This window comes from Psittacula echo (assembly GCF_963264785.1).
Source record: "Psittacula echo genome assembly, chromosome: 20".
In the NCBI taxonomy this organism is placed as follows: domain Eukaryota; kingdom Metazoa; phylum Chordata; class Aves; order Psittaciformes; family Psittacidae; genus Psittacula; species Psittacula echo.
Genome location: NC_137756.1, coordinates 7088061 through 7100966, shown reverse-complemented (window position 1 = coordinate 7100966; position 12906 = coordinate 7088061). Strand labels below are relative to the sequence as shown.

General features: G+C 44.2%; 1 protein-coding gene across 2 annotated transcripts in view; it reads left to right on the top strand.

Moving 5' to 3' along the window:
• TRPM8 (transient receptor potential cation channel subfamily M member 8) overlaps positions 1–12906 on the top strand; it is a gene marked incomplete at both ends in the record, with an annotated part of 37899 nt that overhangs the window by 5832 nt on the left and 19161 nt on the right. For both annotated transcript variants that reach the window (XM_080632113.1, XM_080632114.1), the window contains 10 exons: positions 1633–1810; positions 2151–2323; positions 2917–3091; positions 4066–4133; positions 5528–5725; positions 8033–8135; positions 8967–9085; positions 9422–9712; positions 10322–10417; positions 11316–11445. In XM_080632113.1, the coding sequence (XP_080488239.1) occupies positions 1633–1810; positions 2151–2323; positions 2917–3091; positions 4066–4133; positions 5528–5725; positions 8033–8135; positions 8967–9085; positions 9422–9712; positions 10322–10417; positions 11316–11445 (1531 nt within the window). The remainder of the gene's footprint in view (positions 1–1632; positions 1811–2150; positions 2324–2916; positions 3092–4065; positions 4134–5527; positions 5726–8032; positions 8136–8966; positions 9086–9421; positions 9713–10321; positions 10418–11315; positions 11446–12906) is intronic.

The window sequence follows — 12906 nt, the reverse complement described above, 5'->3', positions numbered from 1 at the left end:
CCCATCAACACGCCAGCTGGAGTTACATCTCTATTCTCCATTCTCGTTCCCTATACTGTAAGGCATGTCTTAAAACACAGCAAAGTATTTTCTCTTGCTGTTATGCGCGATGGGGAGGATGTCAAACACAAAGTAACCTAAGAACCGACTATTATCAGTGAGGGATGGGAAGTTTTATACCTTGCATCATGCTTTTTAGGACAGATGAGTCCTAAAAAGCTCTGAGCAGAACTATTAGATGTGAACAGACCAATAAAATCTCTGCACTTCATAAGTCCTGCTTAAGTGCTCACTGTTTCTGCAATGTTGCTCAGCTCCTGTAACATTCAAGAACGTTGCAGTTGCTGTCTTTTATGTTCTGGTACCCTCAAGCCAAAAAATGCTTCTCTGAACACCTTTCTGAGTTCGAGGGCTGAAACACTTGACATCGTCTCCGTTGGAGGCCTGGATCGGTTATGGTTGGCGTGCACCAGGAGATGGCACCGTTGTACCTCAGAGAAACTGCCTGCACCGGAGGGGTTCAGCTGCTTGAGTAGAGCCTTGCTAAGAACTCAAGTGTCAGATGTGTAGTTGCTAGTAGCTTGTATGAAACTTAGGTGTAATTGAAATGTGTTTGCAGTTATACACTGTGATGATGTATGAGAAAATCTGTACAAGCAACTCAGCTGCAGCATCTTTTATTTGGTACTTGCTTTATAGGGATGAAAACAGCATGTATAGATGAAAACAACATGTCATTGAATTGGAAACCTTAATTGTTGGTGCAACAGAGGTAGTCATACAGGTTCAAGGTACTTTGTGTATCTGTAAGGTTTAGAGAAATGCCTTTTAACTACAGAGCTAATAGAATGTGCTGTGGGGATGGCCCTGTGGAGCAGCTAATTCTGCTGGTAAGCTCTGTGAGGGAGAGGCCCTTCTGTCATGTAGAACACCCAAGGCTTCATGTAGCTGATGCTTCTCAGAGCAGAAGCTGTGAGAGTCCCCTAGCTCTCCTGTGTAGCTGCTGGAGCCTGTTAGACTTCCTCCATGATATACTTTTCTGACACAGATGCAATAAGTACTCCTGGGAGGCTGTCCTGGAACACATCTATATACCCTTCCAGCAAAGTTAAATGCCTCTCAAGATATGGACATTTCCTCCTCACATACAGTGCTCAAGCTTTACTATGTATTTAATGAAGTTATGGGTTATACTTAATATGCTGTTGTAAGTATATGTTACACCATGTACGTGGAGCCTGGAATTTATAGCTCATTCAATTAAGGCTTAGTAGTGTAATCAAAATAAAACTGTAATTATTAGATCACTTAGGACAATGCTGCCACTAATTCATGATCTAAGCTATAATTAGCACTGGTACAGTTAAACTTGTTACACCATAAGCTTCCTCAGTGTTACGTTCATCCTTCCAGTGTTCCTCTGTACACCAAGGTGAGTGCTCTTGCCTTCCTCTAGAGGAAGGTGGGTTGGATGCCTGGGGGGATAAAGATGCTTTGGAAGAAGAAACAAGGACTTCATGACCTTTTGTCTGCTGGCTGTTGGCATAAGACTGTTCATTAGAGAAGAAAACATCATGTTCCCAGCTATCACTATTTACTTCTTGCTGTGTTTGTTCTTTTCTCTCTCCCAAGTACATCCGTTTGTCATGCGACACAGACTCTGAAACACTCTATGATCTCATGACCCAGCACTGGCACCTGAAGACCCCAAACCTTGTCATCTCTGTCACTGGGGGTGCAAAGAACTTTGCCCTCAAGCCCCGGATGCGTAAGATATTCAGCAGGCTGATCTACATTGCCCAGTCCAAAGGTAAAGACCTGCAGATGTGCCTGTATGAACGTACTGCTGCATAATACTTTTGGAGAGGCAGCAGCTCAAAAGATCAGCAGGGAAGCAGAGCATTCAGTTTGTTTCTGCTTGTGCACTTGGGGCAAATGTGACCTAATGGTTTGGAAGTAACAGGGTTGAGAACTAGTCATGAGATGCTCAGATAAAGTAAGGTGTGTAGCATATCTTCTGTGTTTAACTGAAGAATAAATAACTCTTCTGAGGTCTTAGGAGGGATATGGGATGTTGTATCCTAAAGGTACTGCATTAGGAGGGTGGGTGTTCCAGTGCATCCTTCCAGGCTTTTGGATGTTTTCCCCAGGGGCCTGGATTTTCACAGGAGGCACGCATTATGGGCTGATGAAGTACATCGGGGAGGTTGTCAGAGACAACACCATCAGTCGGAGCTCAGAGGAGAACGTGGTGGCTATTGGCATAGCAGCCTGGGGCATGATTTCCAACCGGGAAAGTCTGATCCGCAGTGGCGATACTGATGTAAGAACTGTATCTGGGTTGGTGGGAAGGGGGAGGCTTGGCTGTTATTTATAGAAGTTATGTCCCTGACTGACCACTGCTCTCGGCTTAACAGTATCTGTGCTAGGCTGGTGCTATCAGCCATGAGATGTCTGAGCTCAGTGGTCAGTCAAGCTCTGCTTGCATGTCTGGGAAAGCATAGCTCAGCAGGATGCTTTCCAGTGCAATGTTTGTGTAGAAGCACATTTGTGTGTACTTGAACAGGCCTACTGTGTCCTCAGCAATTCAGCCTGTGCCCAGCTTTTCTTCAGTGCATGTAGCAGTGAGAGAAACCATCGGGTGTTCTTCCTAGAACAGGAGGAAACTAAACAGTTCTCACAGAATCCCAGGTTGTTTTGGGTTGGAAGGGACCTCAAAGCTCATCCAGTTTCAACCCCTGCCACTGGCAGGGATACTTTCCACTAGAGCAGCTTGCTCCAAGCCCTGTCCAGCCTGGTCTTGAACACTAATGAGGAGTAGTTGGTTGCTGGGGGTTGAGCTGTCACCATCTTGTCCTTGAAGCCTTGTGCGTGCTCTGCCCTTGGGTCTGTTAAAGGCTGTGCTTGTGCTTCCAGGGGTACTACTTGGCGCACTACATAATGGATGATCTCAAGAGAGACCCTCTCTATTGCCTGGATAATAATCATACCCACCTCTTACTGGTTGATAATGGCACCCATGGACACCCAGCGATAGAGGCCAAAGTACGAACTCAGTTAGAGAAGTACATTTCAGAGCGGGTTATCCCAGGTAGGTGTGAATGGGAGGCTGCAGACTTCCTTCTTCTTAGTCCTTGCTTTGGGGCTAATTTCCTGGGGACGGAAGGGTAGTGGTAGCATTCTTTGGATGCTGAGCTGGAAAGGATATGGTAACTGCACACCCAGTGATCTTCAGAACAATACCCCTCCCTTCATCTTCCTTCCTTTATGTGATAGTAATCCTTCGTGAGACACAGCAAATGGTCTGGTTTAGCAATACAGCCTTCCCTCCTTTCCTGCTATCTGTTGGAAGCTTACCTGGGTGCTGAATTCCATGTAGCTGAAGCACAATTACTTGTGGCAGGAGCTGAAATAAGGCTTCTCTGAAGAAATCCATTTGTGAGGGTGATGGAGCCATCTGCAAACTGCTCCTGAATCATTTCAGCCCCTTCTTTGCCAAAATGGGTAAAAAATACCCTAAACCTTGACAGGAAATTCTGAGTTAAAGAGGTTTTGGGGGTTAGTTTTTACTGTGTACCTCAGCTGAAGCATCCTTGCTGTTAGTCATGATTAAGTACCCAGAATCATGACAAAACTTGGGATGTCTGTTAAACACTAGCTCATAGAGTTATGGGGTTCCTCGCTTTCCTCGCAGTTGGAAGTGTGGAGTCAGAGGTTCTGGCTTGGGATATGAGCCACAACGTGGTCAAAGCAGTAAATAACTACAATAAAATCACATATGGGGGACTCTGGAGCTACTAAAAGTGATGATTGATAGGCGGAAACAATCACCTGTTGGAAGGGTGTCTGAAGGGAGCTGTGCAGAACATCAGGCAAAACTAACTCTCCATTGAAACCAGGAGGAGCTGTTAATGGATTTGGCAAAATCAAGAGTAATCCAGTAGCGAAGCGTTTGCATGAACTGCTTGCAAATCTTTCACTGTACTCAGGAAAAAGGAGGTGTTCAAGCTGCATCAAGGGGTTCACTCTTTTCCTTTCTTGCTTTTTTCTTGGCATGTTCCACAGAATCCAATTATGGTGGGAAGATTCCAATCGTGTGTTTTGCCCAAGGTGGAGGAAAAGAGACTTTGAAAGTAAGTTTATTTCTTATTTCCAAGAGTGACAACCAGGACATTGCTTTAGGAGTTAAGAGAGGTTATGCCAAAAGCAACTTTATTGAGTAGACAGTCCTATTATTACTGAAGCTTGCCCAGCACTTGCTATCAAAAGACTTGGCTTGCAATTGGATCGAAGCTGAAGAAGTTTGTTTCAGTTAAGATTTCCTGTGCAAGAAGTTTCTGCCTCAGGCTGACATCCTGGGAAACTGTTAGCTGTGACAGTTCAGTTCTTCCATAGCAAATCCAGCATGGAAATGTTTCTCCTGTGTAAATTTGAGCAGCAGTCAGAAGTGTCTTTGTCAGCCATGTAGGTATCAAGCTTTTTAGTACCATTTTGCCTGAGTTTAGCTTTGGGAAAACTTGGCTTGCTCATGGTCAGTGGGGATGAATGCTCCCTTGTGATACACAGGGAAGAGCTGTGCTGGAGATAACTCCGGCTTTGAGCTTGCTTGAACTGCCTCATGGTTGCTGCTTGTGAGAATTGTGATCTGCGCCTAGTTTAGATGTAGACAGCTGAGCAAGGCAGGAGGGCTCTGCAGCTCTGACCCTTCTAAGCCTAGAAAGGGAGGGAGCAGGCATCACCTTCAGATAGATGACAAGTAGGAAAAGGATGAACCTTGCAAGAGTGAAGCTGAGTGGCCTGCACAGAGAAGGTGTGACTGGGTGAGCAAAGGGACCTGGCAGCAGGGAATTCAAACCAAGGTCATGTGCAGTCAGGCTGTGTGGGAAGGGCATGGTAACTGTGAGTATGAGATGGCTCTGATAAACAGCAAGAAGAGGAGCTGATGTAGCCTGGGCTACAGGACTCTGAGAAAGAACTGGGAAGTGAGCTAGAATTGCAAGAGGGTAGGATGCAGTGAAGAGAGTAGGTCAGTGCTTAAGTCTATAAAAATGAAGCAGGTGGTATTTATAATCCTTTCTTTTGGGTGATCTTGGTACTACCTGTTGTGCCCAGAGCTATGCTGTTCATACTGGCTTGTCAGATGATAATGGGAATTCAAAGCACAGTCTTTATAACTACTTCACTGCTAAGATTAATCAATTAGTCTGAACCAGGCCATTATCCCAGCCTCCCTGAATGGTTCCTGGGTCTTTGGGTTCCATTCACATGATTAATTACATATTTGCCCCCAGGTATATTGTAAGTGAATACAGATGCAGAGTTCAATGTCTTAATCAGAGGTCCTAAGGTGAAATGAAGTATCCATTCAGCTTCAAACCTGAAAATGAGATGTTAAATATGCCCTGCTCTGGACCATGGATTCCTGTTTTTCTCACCTAACTCTACAGTTTCCAGTCTTTCTACTGAATAGTAAGCTTCTAACACAGTCATGCTTCAAGTGATCACCTCTCCCTCTCTGGCTCCCTAGTCTATCAACGTAGCCATCAAGAGTAAGATTCCCTGTGTTGTGGTGGAAGGCTCTGGTCGGATTGCTGATGTTATTGCTAGCTTGATGGAGGCAGAAGGCACTCTTGCTTCTTCCTGTGTCAAGGAGAGCTTGCTCAGGTATCTGCCTCGCACCATTTCAAGGCTCTCAGAAGAGGAGACTGAAAGCTGGATCAAATGGGTAAGTGTAGGCTACTTCAGGGAGCTGAAAGTGGGAGGAGGGTAGAGGAAACAGGAGGTCAGGAGCAGCTGGTGACTTCCAAATCAGGGATGTTGCTATCTGGTGATATACCTGTAGGATGTGTGGGGCTCCTTGCCATGGTATATCCATAGGGATTTCAAAATGAAAAATCGCAAAATCTTATAACTTACAGGGATTGCAATCTTTTGGGTAGGCAGCACATGTTGAGGCACAGGAGAGCCAAGACCAGATGTTTTGTAACTGTCTGCTCTGTGGATGCTTGCCATTGCTCTGGAGCACTGTCTGCCATAGGTGTCTCTTTGCTGATGTACTGGTTGGGGTTGCTATTTTGTGTGCTTTGTGAATGTGGAGAAATAGGCTATTTGCTGAATCAGGCCTCACGCTGCTAAATCCTGCTCAGAGACAAAGGGTTAGCAGTGCTACCCCGTGGACTTTGATACTGGAGTGATTCTATTTTGGCATTCTTTCATTTGTTCCTAAAGTTCTTGTCTTCCTGCATCCCTTAAGATACTGATTTCCCTTCCAGAGTAGGAGTGGGACGTTTAGGACTAGAGGCTTACTTGGTCAGGATTTCACCACAGCAGCATCCCTCCACTATCTCTGTCAGGACTTTGTTAGCAATGACTTACTACACTGTGTACTTGGGATGCAGTTGAAGGTACAACACTGCATATGTACATCAGCAAAAATCTTTTACTCTTCTTTACCTCTTTAAGCAGAGGTAGTGTTTTCAGGATGTAGTCACTGTTATGATCCCATATGGAACTGTTCATTACAAGAGTGCTTTCTGGAGACTGGGAAAACTGGAGAAGTAAGGAGAGCATCTGCTAGCTTAGGTTGCTTGTGCCAATCCTGTTGTAACTCTGTGGCTACCTGACCTTCAGGAGGAGCTGGTTTTAGATATGCTTCTGCTCTCTTTAAAACATTTGAGTTCTTGGTGTTGAGGTCTTAGTTCCAAGAACTTCTTAGCTCAGTGAACAAGTCATTAACTTGAGCTAATTGACTTTCTCAGTTAACTGCCCAATGCTTTAGCTTGGCATCTGATTTGGTTTTCCTCTCTTGGTTAATTTTCTCCTACCCACACTCACAGTGGGGAGTCACTGAACGTTCACATCTCAGTTGAAGCTCATAATGGGGTGTGGAAAAGGGAATATTGTATTTAAGACCCCTTCTCTCAGTTTTCTGCACCCCAGCTTTTATTTTTTCATGACTGCACCATTGTGACTTGTTTGCAGGCCCCAGAATGGAATTCAGACACCAAAACTTTTGTATTTTCTTTGATATAAACCAGGCAAAGCTGCTGGTATTGAAGTCTGAGCAGCAACTGACGTTCAGGCAGCTATTGTTTCTGGCAAGGCCCCACTGAAATTTCTTGGTCAGAGCTTGGCAGAGTGAGTATGTGGGACAACCTGCAAGTTCCACTGGGCAGTGTGCTCCATTTGCCCCTGTTTCAAGCAACGGGCTTGGACTAAATCTTCAGAGCTATTTTCCAATCTCAGCAATTTTCTGCTTCTTTAAAAAGAAACTCACAGGCAAAAGGGTAGGAATGGCCTTTTGCAGAGACAGTCCTGCAGAAACCATGTCTGAGCTTGCTCTTTGAGCCTGGGGGCTGTTTCATCCAAACCCAAAGAGGGAGAACAGCCCCTGAGCAGACCATGAGCCTCTGGTTTCCAGAAGGCTCCACTGCACCTGCTCCATTGCCCTTCTCTGGCCCCACTCCAGCACCTCAATGTCTCTCTTGTAATCTTGTTGAAGATTAATAATCTTGTCTAAGATTAACAAATCTTGTAATAAGGTTGTAATAAGAGAAATAATCTTGTCCAAGATTAGTAAATCTTGAAATAATCTTGTCTAAGATTACTTGTTTTCTACATGCTCGAATGGAAGGAACATTATAAGGATTGGTTATGTGAGAAGTGACCTCTGTTTTTCACAAAGCACAAGGAGGTAGAAACTGTTCTCTAACAAGACATTTGTTGAAACTTATGTTGTTACAATCTGGTTTTTCTTGATGAGTAGTTTGTAATTACTGAGATTAGATCATTTTGGTTATGACGTTCTGCATAGGCGAATCACAGTTCTTTGCTGTATGTTCAGAGGAGAATTAATCTTGTACTTTGGTGACTTGAAAATAAATCTTATAAGCTACTTCTGTCTGCACTTGATTAAATTTTAACTGTACATGGCAATAGGACTGATGGGAAGCAGCTTTGCTGTGATGTGATGGGAAATTTCCTTTAAAGAACAGCTGAGATTGCTTTGAAATGGAACTGTTGCTTTTTGTAGATCAAAGAAGTCCTTGAGAGCCCTCATTTATTGACAGTTATCAAAATAGAAGAAGCTGGAGATGAAATTGTGAGCAATGCCATCTCTTTCGCTCTCTACAAAGGCAAGTGATTGGTTCTCTGGTTTGGTTGTTGGTTGGTTTTCGGGGGGAGTTTCTTCTGTTAAATAAATGAAACAAAGATGGCTCTTTGTTTTCTGGAACAGGTTTCCTTAAGCTTCTGACATGGTGTGGAGCTTGTCTTCATCTGGAGTGGTGTGGACAGGCTACGACAGCATTATGGGATGTGTTAGTGTGGGTGAGATAGAGACACAGTCCAGATAATTAGGAAGGCATTTAGCAGAGCTTTTGGAATGCTGGTATTACATCTCTGAGAGTAGCACACAAGTATGCAACACAACAGGGAGTCAGGAAGCCAAGCAGAGGATCTTCTGTAGTTATACTGTTTATCCTGTAAATTGATTACTCAGCATCCTCCAATGTAAAAACAAGTAACTTCTGGTATATATGTTGATTGTCCAGTTCCAACCCCCTGCCATGGGCAGGGATACCTCACACTAGACCATGTCACCCAAGGCCCTGTCCACCCTGGAGCTTCTCATGACGTTTCTTGCATAGGGCCCAACTGGGAGGAATTCCTGCAGAATTTCTTTTGTGTAGGGGATGCAGGATACTGAGAAGCCTGAAGGATATGTTGTGCTGATTGTGGTTGATGATGTGCTTCTAGCAGTTCATCTGTGATCTATGTTGGATAATAGATATGCCTCTAAGCCTCCAGCATCCTCTAATACCCAGTCGGGAAGATGGGTGTCAATCTGGGGAAAGACACTTGATATGGGTCTTGTCAGGTAGAGTGTGAAAGCAGAGACAAACAAGTACACCAAGAAGCTCCTTTGCCTCTGGTTTTTTACCTGGATGATTGTTTCTCCTCTGTAGCTTTCAGCACCAATGAACATGACAGGGATAATTGGAATGGGCAGCTGAAGCTGCTGCTGGAGTGGAACCAGTTGGACCTGGCCAGTGATGAGATCTTCACCAATGACCGAAACTGGGAGGTACAGACCATTTCTGACTATGTCATGTCAGAGACATGGGACAGGGGGAGCAGGGGAAGAGGAGCATTGTAACAGCACTCACTATCTCAGCGCCCTCTGTGGTTGATAAGTACGAGTGTCCATTCCTACTTGCACTGACATCACTAACTGCAAAGGTTATCTGCCCATGCCAGAAGTACTTTAGGCCACCCAACAAAGGCAATTTCATACAGAACATACTGATGAAAATGTGGCAGCATGAAGGAAAATGTGGCAGGTAGCCACATGTGTCAGGCCCTTAGTAAGCTTTACATGTCTCTCATGTTCCCTAATAGTTGTTTTTCTATTTCTTCCTAGTCTGCTGACCTACAGGATGTCATGTTCACAGCCCTAGTGAAAGACAGGCCCAAATTTGTCCGACTCTTCCTGGAAAATGGCTTGAATCTGAGGAAGTTCCTAACCACAGAGGTCCTTCGAGAGCTGTACACCAACAACTTCAGCAGCCTGGTGTTCAAGAACCTGCAGATCGCAAAGAACTCCTATAACGATGCGCTCCTCACATTTGTGTGGAAGATGGTTGAGGACTTCCGAAGGGGTCTCAAAAGAGATGACAAAAATAGCAAGGATGAGATGGAGATACAGCTTGCAGTAAGTGATGAACAGGGATTAAAATTGTCATAGAATCCCAGCCTGGTTTGGATTAGAAGGGACCTTTAAAGCTCATCCAGTTCCAATCCCCTGCCCTAGGCAGGGACACCTTTCACTACAGCAGGTTGCTCGAAGCCCTGTCCAGCCTGGCCTTGTCTCAGCCTTGTTTTACATTTAATCTACTGCCTCATTTTACAAGTGCATGTAAGGGTCATTTAACCACAATAAAAATGGGTGAGTTTGGGTGTTGAGTTAAAGTATTTCCTATTGGAGCAATCAATGCTTTAGTTATGCTTATAATTTATACCACTGTCAATCCAGAGGCTGGTACAGAGGTGCCAGGTGAGCATCAGGAATTTGCGCTCATGGTTTAGTACACACTCTTGTATCTTGAACCTTGCTTGTTGCAGGAGTATCAAGTACCTTTTGAACTTCATGTAACATAACCTAAGTGTGTGATAAGTGCCAGATAGCCAAGAGAGAGGATCAATGGGATCTGGCTGTAAAAGCAAGAAAGTATGAAAGCAGGAGAGTGGCAGCCTAGGATTTGTTCCTGGTAAGAACAGTTTGATGAGCCTGGGTCTGAGGAGTTGTTGCTCTTTCTTTCAGGATGAGTGTCCTATCACAAGGCACCCATTGCAAGCTCTGTTTATTTGGTCAGTTCTTCAGAACAAGAAAGAGTTGTCTAAAGTCATTTGGGAGCAAGTAAGTTGAGTTCTCCTCTATCCCTCTTTGCAAACAGCACAGTGGTGTTCCTTGTCTTTGGTTTGTAGGCCTTTGAAGGCTCTGGATCCATCTTCAAACACAAAACTACAGGAGATAATTTCTAGCTGACTCTGTAAGTAGGTTTAATATTATCCATTTTGTGTTTGAGTGTGGATTTCCTTTGGATGACATTTTCCTAATGTCATGTTTGAATCAGCAGTCCAAGCTAGTATTTACCTATAGCTCTACGTTCTTATCTGTGCTCAAACTTGGATACAGAGCTCCCACCCATTCCACACTATGGATGTGTTCTGATCCCAGGTATTTGATTGAAATCAATTTCTAATCTTGATTGGATACTACATTTAGTGTATGAAATACATATTTCCAGGCTGAAAATGTGAGGCTAATACAAGCAAAGCTAATGGATTCTCCTGCTCACATTGGTCTTCATGTCTGAAACTGTTTCTTCCCTGTACAAGCAACTGCATGTGTCCAAAACAAAGTGCTTCTTTCCTGCACATGTAGATGGAATGGAATGGACTAATGTAGTCCGTTAGGGCAGTTCTGGGTACACCCAACTAGTCCAGCCTGGTGGACAGTGGAATTGGTAGTGTAGCTTGTGACAGAGCAGACCCAATTTTGTGACTCCTCAGCCAGAGATACTGATACCAGCAAAGCTGATGCTTAACTATTGAACACAAGACCTTTTCCAATTGCTCACAGTGCTGTTATCAAGCCAGTCCACTGATAGCTGTCCTTAGTTTTGTGGGACATGATCTTCCTTTGCCAGTCTTGACTGGGAACTGAGCAGCTGCAAAGAAAGGAGGATGGCTTTAAAGACTTTGTCGCATTCCCTTTGCAGAGGGCTTTGCATGACTGAACTCTCTCTCCATAGACCAGAGGCTGCACTTTGGCAGCCCTTGGGGCCAGTAAGCTCCTCAAAAGCATGGCAAAGGTGAAGAATGATATAAATGCTGCTGGGGAGTCTGAGGAACTTGCTAATGAGTATGAGACAAGAGCAGTAGGTAAGTACCTTCCTTAAGTCCTTTAGAAATGTAGTAAGAGGGGACAGAGATCAGGAAAACAACTTGTTTTAATGCTGTCCAGGTCTGGTGCTTTATCAGTGGTTGCATAGTGCTGGTTTGATTTTGTGCAGAGCAAAATTGATAACCCTCCTGGTTTTGTTCAGCAAAAATGCTGAACTTTGCCTGAAATGCTGCCCAGAAATCCAGCCTGGATGTTAAGGAAGAGAAATGGTATCTCCAAAGGAAGTAGAAAGAAAGCTTTATTTAGAAAACTAGATATCCAACATTAAATGCTTCCTTTTAATGTGTTTTTACTGCTTGGAAATCTCTTCCATACCATCTGTTCCAGCACAAACTGTGTGTCCTGTCTGAACAGCTTGTCTCTAAAAGTGGGTGTTGTGGGGGAAGGTTTGGGTAGAGAATTTCTTTCCTTGGTAAGAAAAGCTACCTACCTTTAATGGCAGAGTTGCCAGAAATAGGAGAATATAGAGTAAGAGAAGCTTTCTGTGTGAGTGCTGGTAATTTCAGGTTGAGAAAAGCCACCTTTCAGGTATACTTTGGGGGAGTATAAGAAGTGGCAGTAAAAAAAGTGTATTGAATTCCTCAATTCTGAGCTGCAAAATCATCATATACCTTCCTTATTCCGGGAAGCAATGTTGTTGGTCATCGATAATGCAGAGCTATCTGAGGTTTTAGTTTCTTTTTTCTTCTGTATGACCTTCAGTTTCCTCATTTGCAAGTGATTCAGAATGGAGCTCTGGGTCTCCTGGGCTTGAGTGGCCAGTACTTCTTATTTAATGGGGGTGATAGGTGACAAGAGAGCAGGGGGATGTTCTTTTGCTTTAGCACTCCCATTTTCTGGAGCAATAATGCTGATGTTTCCTCAGTGTCCAATTATTCTGCAAGTTATTCAGAAAACCATGCCAATGAAAACTGGATACCATAGCAGGGATTCATTTGTAGCACCCACAACTTACAAAGCCAAGCTTATCTGTGGTGAACCCTGTGGTGCAGGACCTGGGTTCCTGAACTCATAGGGAGATAAAACAGGGTGTTTCTTCTGGGGCTGTATTGCAGGTTATGGCCTTGTTCTCTTACATGGTGCAGAAAACAGTGGGTCTCTGTAACTGCGTTGCTGCCCAGCAATTTGCTGTCACCACCACACATCAGATTAGGTGATAGGTAGTTGTCCTGTAGGTTGAATAGGAAACATAGAAATGTTGCTGGAAACGGCTTCTGGAGGCCTCAAGTGCAATCTTGCTGTTGAGGTGGTGTTACCCCCAGGAATAGATCAGTTCAGTCTAGGCTTCATTTCGCCAAATCTTGGAAATGATAAAATCACAGAATGGTTTGGGTTGGGAGGGACCTTCAAAGCTTATCCAGTTCTAACCCCCCTGCAATGAGCAGGAACACCTTCCACTAGATCAGGTTGCCCAGAACCACATCCAGCCTGGCCTTGAA